This window comes from Macaca nemestrina, chromosome 6 (assembly GCF_043159975.1).
Source record: "Macaca nemestrina isolate mMacNem1 chromosome 6, mMacNem.hap1, whole genome shotgun sequence".
In the NCBI taxonomy this organism is placed as follows: Eukaryota; Metazoa; Chordata; class Mammalia; order Primates; family Cercopithecidae; genus Macaca; species Macaca nemestrina.
Window position 1 is genome coordinate 172,017,271 of NC_092130.1, and position 15,812 is coordinate 172,033,082.

Genomic DNA, 15,812 nt, shown 5'->3' on the forward strand with positions numbered 1-15,812 from the left:
TTAATCCAGTGGCCGGTGTCCTTATAAGAAGAAGAACATTTGGACAAAGAAAGACACAAGGAGAACACTATGCGATGAGTGAGGCAGAGATTGCAGTGATGCCCCGTAAGCCAAGGTCGTACCACAGATCAGCGGCAGACCCCAGGGGCTGGGAGGGAGGCCCAGACAGATTCTCCCTCAGAGTTTTCAGTCAGAGTCAACCCTGCCAATGAGCCTCCAGAACTGTAAGAATAAATTTCTGTCCTTAAAGCCACCCAGTTTGTGGTAGTTTCTCACAACAGCTCTAGGGAATGAATACATTGTCAACTCCCAATTAGAAAACCGAACATTCAACGGGCTGGGAGCATTCAACGGGCTAGGAGCACCACTCTGCAGTTCCTTATCAATGCAAGTTTAATGTGATGTTGTTATGTGTAAGAAAATCTCGGACATTAGCATAAGGGCTTTAAAGATTATTAGAACACATTTCATAGGTATCTCTAAGGTTAAGATATTTCTTCTAATTTTAGATGATGGCAGTGTATGAGAATCAAGAAATAGTGGGATGATATGACTCTAGTGCTCTTCCAGTTTTTTTTAATTTCTAAATGTTGACATTGATCATTTTTTTCAAAAATTTATTTTCCCATATGTTAGTGGGGTAGAGGAAGTATTTGGTTACATAAGTAAGTTGTTTAGTGGAGATTTGTGAGATCCTGGCGCACCCATTGCCCGAGCAGTATATGCTGCACACGTTTTTTGTCTTTTATCTGTCACCCCCCTCCCATTCTTCCTGTAGGTCCTCAAAGTCTAGTGTATCATTCTTTTGCCTTTGCATTACTAATAGCTTAGCTTCCACATATCAGTGAGAACATAAGATGTTTGGCTAGTCTTTTGATTTTGAGGTTATAATTGTACTTGCTTTTGTATTTGACATGGATGGAAATGCAAGTATACTGAAAATTAATATGAAAAAATAATAAAGACATTGAATATCCACTAGGAAGTAAAGGCAGAGGAACATCGAACAAATCCTTCCAAATTGACTAAAATATTTACTGCCTTTTTTTGTTCAATGCACACCATTCTAGGACCCTGACACGTGTGACCTTGATGGTATTATAATTAGCAAAGATGGCCTCTCTCAAAGTTACTGTTATAGATTAACATTTTATTCAAGTCCAATCACAGTTGTTTCTAGTTCCAACTCACTTGGATTTTGTTACATTTTTGAACAAAGATATAGTCTTGCATACCCTGACGATTTGTTTATAATTGCCATGGCAATGTAACATTTCCCAGCACATCGCAGAATACATGACATAAGAATATGAATGTAAACATATGAAAAAAGAAAGCCCTCAGGTGATTGTTAATTTTTGGCGTTGTGTAATTAAACTAGTTTTGTTTAATGTTATCTTTTGCCAGTATCTAATTAGCAAAGCCATCTGCTGAAAGAGTAGTAGCCCATTTGCCTAGAATGTTGTTCTCTTCATTTTTATGAAGTGTCTGCCTTTGCTGGTCCCTATCTAATTAGCTTATCTGGCGGTGGAGTGTGATAATACACAGCTTTGTTTATATACTTCTGAGAACTGTGGATTTGTATGTGTGTAACACATATATAAAAAGAGCCAATGTCTTTTTCTTTTCTGCATCTGATTTACTCTTGAGATCACAGTTCCCTTTATTCTAACCATAGTATGTCTGTGTGCAACATGGCCCAATGGGTGCTGTATCTTGAAACAGTGGGGGCTTCATTGCATCCCCAGGATTTATGCAGATATAAAATGGGTTTTCCATAAGCCTCTTCTGTTTTTTTTTTTTTTTTTTTGTAGCTCTCTTTGTATGTTTGTCCCATCCTGAAATCTAATATTATAAGTCAGAGTGTGTCACTGGACCTGAGATTAACTTGCATATGGCTACTAGAGCAATGAAAATGAACACTGTTGACTTTTCAGATTTAATATAATTCTGTCTAGGCTGATGGAATATACTTATGCTGTATTGTAAATTAATATCTCGTGTATCTCTATGTCTGTTTTTCCTTCTGTCAATCACATAGAAGAGTGTCTTCCATTTGGTAGATGCTTAATGAATATTTGTTAAATGAAGGAGATAATGCATTTGCATAAAGCAAAACTTCTGTGAGTTGCTGAATAGTACAGGTTTTATTTGTATGTATTTACAGAAAAAAATTTACTACAAACAGGGATCATTGTGTCTTTTAAAATGTAGATGTTTCAGACTTACTGCCTACTATGACTAATCTTTGAATATTCAAGTAACCACAATATTTCTGCTATATGTCTGCTGCTGAAATGTATAATGCAGACAAAATATTGAATAGCATACAGTAGAAATACTTCTTTTCTCTACAGGGCTATCCTGAAATAGAAAAAGACAAAAGATGACAAAAATTAAATATTTTTAAAAGGGAGACTCAAGAAATGAGACTATGAACGTTGGGTTGAGATCTGAAGTGTAAAATGCTTTAGCACTTGTTTTGACTATTGTAAACATAGGTTTGGGTTGGTGGAAAAACATCTTTAAATAAATTTAAATGCAAGTGGAAAGGTGGCTTCTCAAATCAGTAGTGAGATTTGTTCTATAATCACGATGCATGAAAGAATAAAAATCTTCACTGATAAATGAAAGAGAAGGCTTGATTAAAAGGTATTTAGTTCATTAGAATGGATCTAGAAGAACAAGGAAGTTGTGACCAGGTTAAAACATAGCCTAATTTCAAACAGAAAAATGGGTCACTGTGAGAAATAAGATCCCATAGAGAAGAGGTTCATTGATACTCTTATTTGTCTCTGATGGAATTTGTTTTTTTTTTAAGTTTCAAGTCTGTCCACTTATGAAATGGGCAAAGTCTAACTGACCTAGTGAATCATTGATACTCTTATTTGTCTCTGATGGAATTTTTTTTTTTTTAAGTTTCAAGTCTGTCCACTAATGAAATGGGCAAAGTCTAACTGACCTAGTGAATAGGAGGACACTATGGGATGAATCTGGAACATCCCATTCTAGTATAATCTGGAAAACGCACTTTTCTCCATTCTATTCCTTTTCAAATTCTGTGCTATCCAATAATGTGTATATATTCCTGCTGTCTTCTGGAATAAGTAAAGTTCCATTCTTAATATAAAATTTCCCTTTATCCTGTTCTCTATTCAGGTAGAAAGTGAACAGAAAAGCTGTACAATCATGGTCTTTAATTAATTCTGGATTTGAATATTATAGGCAAGCTAGTGAGACTGTAATAAAATGCCTTAGGAAATAAATTTTTTTTTCTTTCTAACCACTATCTTCAGAAAATCTGTAAGATTTATCCTATTTATTGTGGGTCTAATAAACTTGTAAAAGCAGTTATTGTGTTTTGGTATGCTGGATAAAGTAATGAAATATTTTTTAAAACTCTCACATTCTTTCTTCTCCTATTTTCCCTTTCAATCTTTGGCCAATATTTATCTTGAAAATATAAAGTTTGGGCATTAGGTAGACTTGTGAAGCTGTTTGTTTGCCATTTTAGCGCCAGGATCTGAACAATTTTTATGGCATTTGGTAAATATTCTTTTCCGTTAGCCCTGGGACTAATCCTTCTCTTCATAGCTTTCATGTTTATAGAAGAGAACATTATTATTTAACTTTTAACAAAATCACTAGACCAATGAAAGCCACATAAATGACTCTTTATCTAAAGTATTTCACTGTGTAGTTTTCCTAGTAATTGTCTAACAGCAGATATATAAAGAATATATCATATTCTTTCAATCCTCAATACTGTTTTAATCAGTCCTCAATACTGTTTTAAGTAAAGGCCAAGAGGTGGATATCTACTTAAATACAAACAACAGAGTGATATTTTGTAAAGAGATCTAAGAAAGGAATATACTGAAGGTCAAATCAGATGAACAACAGTGCATTTATTTTCATTTATTTTATCTGCACTTCATGGGGATATAGTTATGCAACTGTATGGGAGGCTGTTTTCTCTGGAGGTGTCATTGCTTTTCATGAAAATATTTGTCATCCTGGTATGGAATTCAAGTCATGTGTTTGCATCAGATGCTGATTAGCTGTGACTTTATTGTTGCCATCAAACATTATGAACAGGGAAGCAATACAGGAGGAATTAACAAATTCTCTTATCAGATGTTGACATTGACAAAAATCTTCAAGTCTGCACAAGGGAAAACAGTTATATCATTGTTTTGGTTTCAAAGACACTGAAGTGGTTCTCTCTAGAATACTTTTCTTATGGACTACCATTTGCCAAGTAACATAAATTATGCAAGATGCAGTGTTTTATGATTTAATTCTGTTATGCAACATTCTTTGGAAGGCAGAAGATATTAGAGAATGGTGTTAGCCTGACTTTATTATTCTCCCAAGTTTGGATAATTAGGAAAAAAAATTCTTACTAGAAATAAGAGTGAAGCCATTATTTTCCTTCATATGATTTGACACTAGGTAACTTTTGGTTTAGTTTATTATTTGACATTAGTTCAAATTAACAGAAAAAAGTCTCTATCTCAAAATGTCTTTCTGTTAATGATTGAATTACTGCACATTCCTGATCCTTCAGAAATCCAATTTTAATAGTAAAATAGAAAATAATTGTAATAACAGGTGTGGAGTATGGAGAAAATATTTTTACCCTATAAAAGTTCACACTCTATACAATGATAGAAAAGAAAAAAAGAAGCCCAGATGCCTCAATTTGCGCAAAAACTATTCACGAGAGCCAGGCCATGGATGTTTGCAGGCATCCTTTCTGTAAAGCAAGCCCTGTCTGTGTTCTTCACTAATCACATATTTCATTTGTGAGTTAGCATCAGACGTGAAAGCACACATAGCAAATTAATCAGCATAAGTGAGATTTGGAAATTCTGAGAAAAAATATTTTAAAGCTGTAGCTCTAAATATTTAGTCAGAGTTAATAGCAGTATGAAAATGACTGCTGTTGGGGAAAAATCCTAGCTATGTTCTTTGCCTGAGCTATCTATTGATTGATTATCATTTACAGGTATATCTTGGTAGTAAGGATACGCAAAATCATTCTTCGTTATCTATGACTATTTATAAATGATATATTATTTGAATAAAATACAAATGTTAAAATGAATATTTAAATTATCTGGTCTCAAGGCCTCTCCTTTAAGCCTTGTCTGGGTCTATTCTATGGTTTCACCGAAGCCATCATTTCTACCATCAGTGCCATAGTTACCAACTCGTAGTTCTTTTCTAACAGTGACTAGATCTAAACATCACATCATTACTACCTAAAAGCAAATAGTAAGGGGGAAGGTCCTTGTTCCTCAATTTCAGAGCTAAATCTAAGCCCATGGATACATTTCATGTATTTGGTGTAAATTCTCTGAGTGTGAAAATGTTGCTGCTAGGGTGCAGCCATATTTCCTAATCTGGTCACCAGTGCCTTATTTATATTTTCCGTTTTATTCAGTCAAAACCATGATAGCTGCTATTGTCTTGGTATTTTCTACAGGCTGTGGAATGGGAGTGTGACGAAGCTACTAAGAAGGCCTGTTACAGCAAAGGCAAATCAAAGGTAAGAAGGATGCAATTATGAGCAGCCATCACCCTGTTTTGAAGGACTCTGCACTATATAAAGCACATTGATAAGAAGAGTATTCTTGATTACGATGCCATGAAAAGTGAAAAAAGCAAGATTCAAAATATGTATATAGTATATCCTCAAGTTTTCAATATTAATTAAAATTAACCACAATAATCAATCACTTCCAAAAAGGATTCAGAACACAAGAAGATCAGAGCTAATTTGTCCTTTATGTTATTAGACTAAGATAAGAAATTAATTGATTGATAGCACTGGAAAAAATATGGGCCTGAATTTTTAAAATGTTTTAAATTCCTTCTTTCATACTTTACAACTAAATCTAGAAAGTAATGATATGATAAATGAAATTATTATGTAAAATATTATTTGTGATTGATTCTTTATAATGTATCTTAACATATTCTTTATAATAAATTCTCTTTTCATACTAAAATCTACATCCCATGTTCCTATAGAATGCACAGTTTATAGCTAAGGTTGGAAATGTGTTTCTTAAGCAATTGTACATGTTGCAGGCTCCTTTCAAATGTTTGTCTGGCTCAAAAAGATGCGTAATTCTTTGCCTTTCCAGGAAGACTGTGTCTTTGAGAAAATTATTCATGATCAACTTGAGGAAATTCTTCTGCAGCTTGTGCACAGGCTCACTGTGTCTTACTCTGTTAGTGATCTTCTTACATTTTATTGGAGCACGGACTTTTCCAGTGGTGAATTATGCTTTGGGTTACAAACGACAGCAGTTATACACAGAGTAGAAAAGAGGGCTTGCCTTGCAAAGTCGGTCCCAGGACCAAGAGCTTGGGGAAAAAACTATAGCAAAAGCAGAGAGCACTGGCAAAAGATCCTCCCCTTTCTGTATTTATAAAAGAGTGTTATGTACCTTGTTTTACCCAATTTCATTGTCTGCTTCCCTGCCTTTTAACTGAATGGCTGTGGGAGTCAGACACTGAGGCAGGTGTCAGCCAGCTTAGTTATGGGGTTTCCCAACCCTGAATAAAGGAGTAGGAAGAAGAGGAGGAGGAAGGTGCAGTCTTAGCCAGGGAAACACTTGGAGACAAGGGGGAAATAAAGCAGGAATTGATGAAGGGTATTTTCTGGAAGATATTTAACCTCAGAAAAGGCTTCTGAGATAAATAATCAGAGATGTAAGGAGATTTAAAGGTACTCCAATTGTCAAAGAATTAGAATCTGATATCTTAGTGCTCCCCAAAATAAATAAATAATACAAAACCCGCACATTGGGGACCCCCATAACCTTCTTGGTGAGTTTGTAGAAACGATGTATAGAACTTTTGAAGAAGTGATTTCTAAGTAGTTTCCTTTTTCCTCCCTGTGGTGTTTGAGTCTCAGTGTGGGGGTTGTGTGGCTCCACCTTCAGCCCCACTTCACTGGTCAGAGCACAGTCCTTTAAATAAGACCACCTGTGCTAAGGAATGAGATGGGACCTGGAGAGTCAGACATATATGAAGTGAGGGGTGGAAAGATGGATTTCTTTGTTTCAACTAGTAAGATTCACTGATGCAAGCGCCACCCTTCCAGGCTCTCAAAGCCTGCAGTGGGCCTTGCCTGGGGATATCAGTGCCTCCCAGGGGGTGCTCCATGTGACGCCTGATATGGTTTGACTGCGTCCCCCACCCAAACTCCATCTTGAATTGTAACTCTCATAATTCCCATGTGTCCTAGAAGGGACCTGGTGAAAGGTAATTGAATGATGGGGTTGGGGCTTTCCTGTGCTGTTCTCATGATATTGAATAAGTCTCACAAGATCTGATGGTTTTAAAGGGGAGTTCCCCTGCACAAGCTCTCTTGCCAGCTGCCGTGTAAGATGTGTCTTGCTTCCCCTTCATTTTCTGCAGTGATTGTGAGGACTCCCCAGTCATGTGGAACTGTGAGTCCATTAAACCTCTTTCCTTTAAAATTACCCAGTCTCGGGTATTAGCAGTGTGAGGACAGACTAATACAGTGATCTAGCTCTCCCTCTTGCTTTTTCTCACCTCTTTCTTCTTGTCTTTATCTTTCTTCTGGTACTTTGCTCTTCCATCTCCTCTTCTTTCTTTCTGGGTCTTATGGGCACACCAATAAGCACTATTCAGGTTTGAGCAACCTAGCAACAGAGATTGTTGATGCACACTTTTCATCAGTGTCTGTTCTGAAAATGTTTAGCTGATAGCCCAAACCTGAGGGTCCCCACCCTCCTTCCCTCTCCCAGGTTCCAGTGCTATTTCCTCATCCGATCTTAACACACCCAGCCCATGGTGAACGTTTAAAGATGTTCCACTGGATGAGTAAATGAACGTGAGAAGCCCACACCAGGGCAGTGAACTTTAGGGTTTCTCATCCTCGTCATTATTGATATTTGGGGCCAGATTGTTCTTTGACATGGCAGCTATTCCGTACATGGCAGGAAACACATTGCCAGACATTGACCTGGTTGGGAATCCCTGCTTTGATTTCCAAAATTGTAAATTTATTTGTTACTTTTACATTGTTTATTTTTATTTTTATGCTTCCTAGAGTGCTCTCATATTTCATCTAGATTACATGTATATGTTTGTTACAAAGATGTTTAAAAAATTAACAGTTAACTCCCTTCCCCTCTATGAGCTTCAGTGTCCTTGTACTCCTTGTCCTACTAAAGCAAAGCATCAGATTATGTCATGTAGCCTCATAGTCTGGAAGTTCATAATTTACAAAGAATCTGTGTGGTTGCCTTTTGCTAATAGCTTATTTCTACTTGGGGTGAAAATTTGCTTCTACTGAAGCAGAACTAGCCCACATTTTGCCTTAAGCCGTGATCATTGATTGTTTGGAGCTTAGAACTTCAGTAAATTGAACCCAGAGAACTATTAGGAAAAGGCCATCTTTTGTGACCGGTAGGTGATATACCCTCGATTCACAGATGATACCAATTGTTACTACACTTAATTGAATTTTCTTGATACACAGAAAGCAAATGAGGGCAGCAAACATTTTCAAATAAAATCAAACCTTTATGTTTCACATGCTTTGGGGTTTAATGGATTAAAAATAATGGGAAATCAGTAATTATTAATTGACTCAAACTGCATTGGTGAATGGATTTTTTAACCCTAATATAGTAAGACAGATGAAGATGAGTGTCAAGCACCATGTACTCTGAGAAAGATTAATCACACGTTCTTTTAGGTTGCATTAAGTATATCTATAAACTCAGAGTTTAAATAACTTCTGCTGCTTTGAAGTAGAACTCGGTTTATGTAGCAGAACTGTGTGCATTGGAAGTTCCTATGTACAAAAATGATGCAGTAGCTAAACAAACATGTCGGTCTAGACAGCACTGGGCTGGTGCATCGGTGGTGAGAGGAGAGAGATCTTCATCCACCTTTACAAGTTCCTCTTTCTTATTTGGCATCTCTCTTTCTTTCTTAACATAGTAACTGAACAGTGACCATGATGTGACCAACCTGGGTGACCAAGCCCAGCTCCTGGGACAGAGAAGGGAAAGAAACAAGGCAGCCCCTATAAACAAGGGCAACTGGGCCAAATGCAGCCTCCAAAGGACTGCCCCCAAACTCATAATTCAGACAACCCACATTTCCCCATTTTGACAGTTCTAGGAGCCAATTCAGAGAACATTTTCACAGTCAATTTAACTGATGGGTAACGTCTCTTTGGGTGAATGGCATTAAGACTTTTCTTCGTGGTCATGAGCTTAGATGGCGAATTCAGCTGTTTCGTAGTTTTGCTTATGCTGAAGTTCTTATGAGAACAGAATCACAAAGTTTCCCTTCTCCCTGAAATAAAAAGAATAATGCAAAATGTGACATCTCAGAAATGAGAAAAATGCCAGCAATTTAAACTGAAGTTGTTTTATTTCCTACTCTGAGAAAAGTGGTCTGTGCTTCCACACATAATGCGTTTAGCTGCAGAGCTGAGCTGGAATGCTTGTCTGGAAGGAGGTGGCTGGGTCTGCAGGGAGGACGCTGCCTGTACCCACTTGGTGCTCTGATGGGAGCATTCCTCAGCTTGCTGCAGAGCGGAGGAGAGTAGAGATGACAGATTTCCCCCTGTTTCCCTGGGATGTCTGTGTCCAGACACAGATACGATTTCACATGTAATCCATTAAAAGTATAATTTAGGGAATTACGGTCAAGAGAAGTTATCCAGATTTTTTATTTGAGTCAGGTTTGAAAAGAAGGTAGGTACTGAAGCTGCCAAGCCCTAGTCAAGTTTGTGTTCTATTTTATTTAGAAAATGCTCAGCTCACTTGGAAAAGAGGGAGTGCCTTTGCCTGCAATGGCTTAGATATTTCATGGAAAAAAAAAAGTGGGGGTGGGGAATCTGTTTTTATGGATTCAAAAACTTATAATAAAACCTGTTGTGTTTAGTTCTTCTGGACATAGCATTATAGAAATTGAATTCTATAACTATTTAAGTGTCTTTTACACAAATATTATTTTAAACACAAATAGTCAATTCTCTCACGACCTAACAAGAGTTCCTTGTGTGTGTTGGGCTATTATGTCTGAACCGATGTTCCTCCCACTCTGACATTTAGGAACCGTACAAAGGAAACACAGCTGATTATTATGGGAATGAAAGAGCCGCTGTATGCTTCTATGACACTTTGTAATTTTCAAAAGTTTTTGTTCATGATCTCATTTCAGAATTTTTGACACCAAGTTCCTAGAATTATTTTGCTAGTTAGTGGGAGAGTTTTGATTAGAGTCCAGAGCTACGTATATTGTTCTCTCTGTCATATCCTGTGTTCCTATTCACCAAGTTGTCAAATTATGCTTTTAAAGAGGTAAACTCCTAGTGAATAGGAGAAGAAACTCACGACACATACTACCTGAGAACCTGCTGGTGTAGGCCTGGATCTTGACATTTTGTACCTAAGTGCCAATATTTTGAAAGCTGTGAGTTAATCAATACATGGGACACATTGTAGTCCACTTTTATTTTGTGTAATTGCTTTAAAAATTGAGAATACTTAGGTTAAATACTAACATTAGGTTAAAATTAGATTATGCACACCTAATTTTATTATTTTTAATTGAGGTGCCCAAAAAGGTTTCCCATGAAGTCAGCTCAGTTGAAAATAGAGTATGTACATATATACAGTATAGTATATTTTATATATCAATACACTACATTACATAGCATGTAATATATATATGTGTGTTTATCTCTACATATTGCATCTGTTATATGCATGTGCATATATTCACAAGTAATACATGTATACAGTTATATAGACACACCCTTTACACACACACACATACACATACGCATCTGATTGGGTTAGGTATGGTTTTGCAAGAGTCACCAGGTCATCATGACTTAGGCTGATGTGGGTTCCACTTTGAAAGGCTCATGCAATTCCTATAAATTGCTTTTCTTCAGCACTTTGATGCTGACAAGGATAACACATTATGAAGAGGACACATTGCTTTCACTCTGAGCACAATGATTAACATAAAGGCTGTCAGCTTCTCACCCTTATCTTTTCCTCCCTAAAATTAATGGGTTGGGCGATGGGCTGGGTGTTGCTGAAGAGACACCTGAGAGATCCACAGAACATACCTGTTTAAAAAAAATCATGAAATGCTCTATGACAAAACCAATTAATTCATTAAGAAAACAGCCCTAAAACGTGTTTTCTGTGCTGGGGCGTGGGCCTTGTGTCCTTGAGACCAAGTGGGTATTGGCCAGTCTCCATCGAAAAGCCCTTTCTGTGAGTCAGCAACCATGCACCTTGGCTATTAAATGCCTTGAAGTGAAGGAAAGGTTGATCCATCTGTGGATCACAGGCCCACATGGGTCGTTTTAATGTTCAAGTGCCGTGATCAAAATGTAGACAGATGACTCTCATTATCAACCCTAGAAGCCATGTGGCAGCAAGCCACTGGAGGCCTTGGAGATGTGCACTGTGACTGCTTAGAAAATCGGAACTCATTAAATCCTCTTCACCCATTTTCAAGGTCTGGAAATGGGCTAGAAGAAAAAATTCTTAGATGAGAAAAGGAAAATCATAGACGTTTAAGTATGGTGATTTATAAGAGAAACCTTTAAAAGAATATCCTAAAGGGTTTGTACATTATGACTCTACTTTAAAATAGGTGACTCCAAGCCGTACTTCAAGCAAGTTCAGGTAACCCATGGAAAGGCCACATTTGAAACAGAGATTGGCAAAGTGAGTTGCCAGTAGATCTGTGAGAGAATTTGAGTTTTCAAAACACCATCAAGAGGAGACTAATTATTACACAGCCTAGAACTGTTACTCATTTCCTTTTTTTTTTTTTTCTTTTTGAGACTCTGGAGTCTCGCTCTGTCACTCAGGCTGGAGTGCAGTGGCTCTCCACAACCTCTGCCTCCTGAGTTCAAGCAATTGGATTACAGGCATGCATTACCACGCCTGGCTAATTCTTTGTATTTAGTGGAGATGGGGTTTCATGTTGGCCCAGCTGGTCTCGAACTCCTGACCTCAGGTGATCTGCCTACCTTGGCCTCCCAAAATGCTGGGATTACAGGTGTGGAACCACCGTGCCCAGCCACTCATTTCCTTTTATTCACAGTATTGACTGTCCAGTTCCCAAATTTATCTTCCACTCAAAAGCTAAATACTTCTACTTTTTTTTTTTCCTGTGTTTTCACATTCTGTTTCAGTTGAACTTGTCCCAATCTCTCTTTTTAAAACATTTATTATTTTAAATGAATTTGTTTGGAATTCACATCTGGAATTCACAATCTGTGAATTAAACACAACGATGCCTTTAAGGGAGTAAGAACGGGGAAGTATGTGAGATGCCCTTAGCCAGTTGGGTGACTGAGTTCTGCTCTTGACAGTTAAGAAGAAACTCAAATACCACCCACCTCCACACATTGCTCCTGTAGGACTCAGTGAATGAGCACACCTACCATCATTGGTGATAACGCAGACCTCTAGTTAAGGCTGGGGCCAACTACACTATTACCTTCCTTCATTAGCTCCTGATTGCCACAGGCTCCTCTGGGTTCCGTAGGGCTGGGGCCACCCTCCATCATTTTATGAAGATTCTGCACAGACCTCCTTGCCTGATCATCCAGATCCCTGACATCGTCCTCTTTTTTTTTCCCACACTCTCAGTTCTGCGAAGCACACCAGTGACACATGGCGATGTGGCTCATCACCAATAATAGAGCCGGTGTCTTCATGTATTATCACATGGTCTTGATGATCAGAACATGCTCTTTCATTCTCTGCCCTCATTGAAATAATTCTGTCCCTTTCCTCATTTACTTTTCTCTGATTTTCTGACACTATCAGTTGGTGCCCTGCCCCTCCCTGGCAAACTGCTGCACCATGGTTACCATGGTTATCACACATCCCGACCAACATGCCGGTTCTTCATCAAGCTTGCGAGTGGTCATCAGGGATGTTAACAACCTACAGTTGCCGGGCACTGTGGCTCATGCCTGCAATTCCAGCACTTTGGGAGGACAAGGCAGGAGGATCCCTTGAGCTCAGGAATTCGAGACCAGCCTGGGCAATAGAATGAGTCCTTGTCTCTACAAAAAAAAAAAAAAGAAAAGAAAAAAAAGAAAAAAAATAGCCAGAGGTGGTGGCATACACGTGTAATCCAAGCTACTTGGGAGACAGAGGTGAGAGGCTCACTGGAGCCCAAGCAGTCGAGGCTGCAGTGAACTGTGGTTAAGCCATTGCACCCCAGCCTGGGCAACAACAGAGTGAGTCCTTGTCTCAAAAAACAAAAACTAAAGAAAACAACCTACAGTCTTATTTGCACTTTGTTCTTCCTTTGAGAAATTAATGTAAACACCATATTTGATATCTTGGTTATTCTCCTTTCCGTAATTGACTGGAGGCCCTTGCTTTCTCTTCACCAGGGCTGTAGAGCTCTGCTGTGAAATCACATTTCAATCCAGATGATTCTCCTGGAACAACTTACCCTTGCCCATGTTGTTTGTGGTTTACCTTGTAGCAAGCTGTTGCTTTTTTTTTTTTTTTTTTTTAAAGAATGAGTTCTTTTACATCTTGCCTTGCTTTTAAAAGAGTTCCAAAAGCAGCAGCAAAACCCAAACAAAATCCCCACCCTTCTATACTGTTTGTAATTTTCCATTCCAGTCCTTATGATGGTGTCATTAACATGTCTGTGTCATCCATTAAATCCATCAGCTTGCTCTGTCCTGTGTTCTGGAAGATGTCTTTGTGGGTCTCCTCTGACAGGCATAGGCTTCCTTCTTTCATCCTCACTCTGCCTGTCTTTACAGGCTCCTGTACCCCTCTGGTTTCTTCCCTGGCCTGCCTGTGTTCTCTTCAGCCTGGGAAGGAGGAACTCTGTGGTTCTTTGAAGTCTTTTGTTTTGTTCTTTCACTTTAGAACTCTCCTGACCTTTCCCCAGGAATAAAGACAAAATGGAACAAAACAAGACAAGCCTCCCACCTCTGTTGTCCCTTTCTCAGTTACCAGATTCACCGTCTACTCTTTACAAGCATTTGGTAATTCTTCTGAAGTCTACTTAGATCTTTGTAGTTGTTTTCTGTCTTCCTCAGTTCAGCTTCCAATGACAAGTGATTACTATTACTGTTAGGAATAATGTTAGGAGGATAATCTACCCTTGGTATTTCACTTTACATTTAGAAAGCCAATCTGAGCCAGGAGCAGTGCTCACACCTGTGATCCCAGCACTTTTGGGAGGCCAAGGTAGGAGGATCATTTGAGCCCAGGAGTTCGAGACCAGCGTGGGCAGCATGACAAAACCCTGTCTCTAGTAAAGAAAATACAAAAATTAGCACTATGCATTGCTGCTGTATAGCTGCTATGCAGTAGACTGGGTTATGGGAAATTAACACTTTCATCTAGAATGAGGGTCCATTTGGTTGAAGAGAAGTTGAGCTATACCATTACATCCAGATTCCCCTGATTTCTAGCATGATGTGATTCAAATCATCATGTTATCATGCAGCATCTTTCATGCCTTGTGCGTCATTAATTTGCCATTGCATGCAATCGACTCACTATTTTGGGTTTGTCCTTTCACACCTACCACCTTGGTCTAGGTACGAAATGACAAGAGCCTGAGTTACGGAAGTGACTTCTTCCTTGGCTTCCTGTCTCCAGGCTTCTATCTTCAGCTTATCCTGTGAATTGGTTTCTGAGTGGTTCTTTAGTGAAAAAACATGAGAACTCATCAATACTTCATGCAGTCAAAACGTTTCATGGCTCCTTTCACATTCGGAGTAACATGTGAACTCACTACCTGGGCACACCTGGCCTGTTTCAGGCTCCTCGGCTTCTGTGTGAGCTTCTCTGTACACCAGGAGATCGCCATGCTTTCTCTAGCCATGACACCTTCACACAGTCTGCTCCTCTTGCTTGGGGAGTCTTTTCCTTCCTTTGCTCAGTAAAGTCTGACAGGTGTCCTACAAGCACCCCCTCCAGGAAGCCTCACGAAATCTTTCACTTTATTTAACACTTAGTTGTCAGCTCTTTCAGGAAGCCTCTCGACACCTCTTCCCTTCCCTATTCCTTTGGAGCTATGTAATATGCTATTCTTCTGTGTGTGCTCATTAGAGCGCATGGACAGCTCTGTGGTCATTGTCATGAACCTGTATTTTTCTGCCGGGGGCCTGGATTGGGACTTCTAACCCAGTGACTACCAAAGAGGAGCTACTCAGTGGATGCTTGCCGAATAAATGAGGAGCTCTCCAGCTCACATGTTCATCACTGCTGTGACCATACCCAGGGTTTTCTAAGAACATTGGCAACCACAAAAATACTCCATTCTTGGAGTATCCCTCAGCCTAGGGTTTTGTCCCAAATGTTTCGAACATCTTTTCCTCATTAAGCATATTTTCACTTTTCAATCAATGAGTTAAAAATGCATATAGATACTTGCTCTGTATTTAAAATATGCAGTTTCATCCCATAAAGTAAAATTTGTTCCAGTTTGCATACCGAGTTTCTCATGTGACCTTCTGATCAAGAAGCACTTGCAGCATTTTCTCAAAGTCCTGAGGAAGTTTTCCAAGGCACTGTTTCACGAGTGGTATCTAATAGGTTCCTTTTATTTATTTTCCTAATAGCCGTCCAAGGCCATTTAGTGTTTGTGCTACTATCAGATACAATTCAAAATGAAATCAGTTCTGTCAAAATTAGATGCATGCTTTGAGAATTTAATTGAACATGTGTTTATCTTCATATTCTTTATCAAACAAGGTGCAGATACAGCAAGTAAATTTATTTGATAAA

At 38.6% G+C, this 15,812-nt stretch overlaps 1 protein-coding gene across 6 annotated transcripts in view; it reads left to right on the forward strand.

Moving 5' to 3' along the window:
• Positions 1-15,812, forward strand: part of LOC105489489 (semaphorin 5A) — a 512,498-nt gene that overhangs the window by 307,083 nt on the left and 189,603 nt on the right. For all 6 annotated transcript variants that reach the window (XM_011754315.3, XM_011754312.3, XM_011754314.2 and 3 more), the window contains exon 6: positions 5,492-5,554. In XM_011754315.3, coding sequence (XP_011752617.2) covers positions 5,492-5,554 — 63 coding nt within the window. The remainder of the gene's footprint in view (positions 1-5,491; positions 5,555-15,812) is intronic.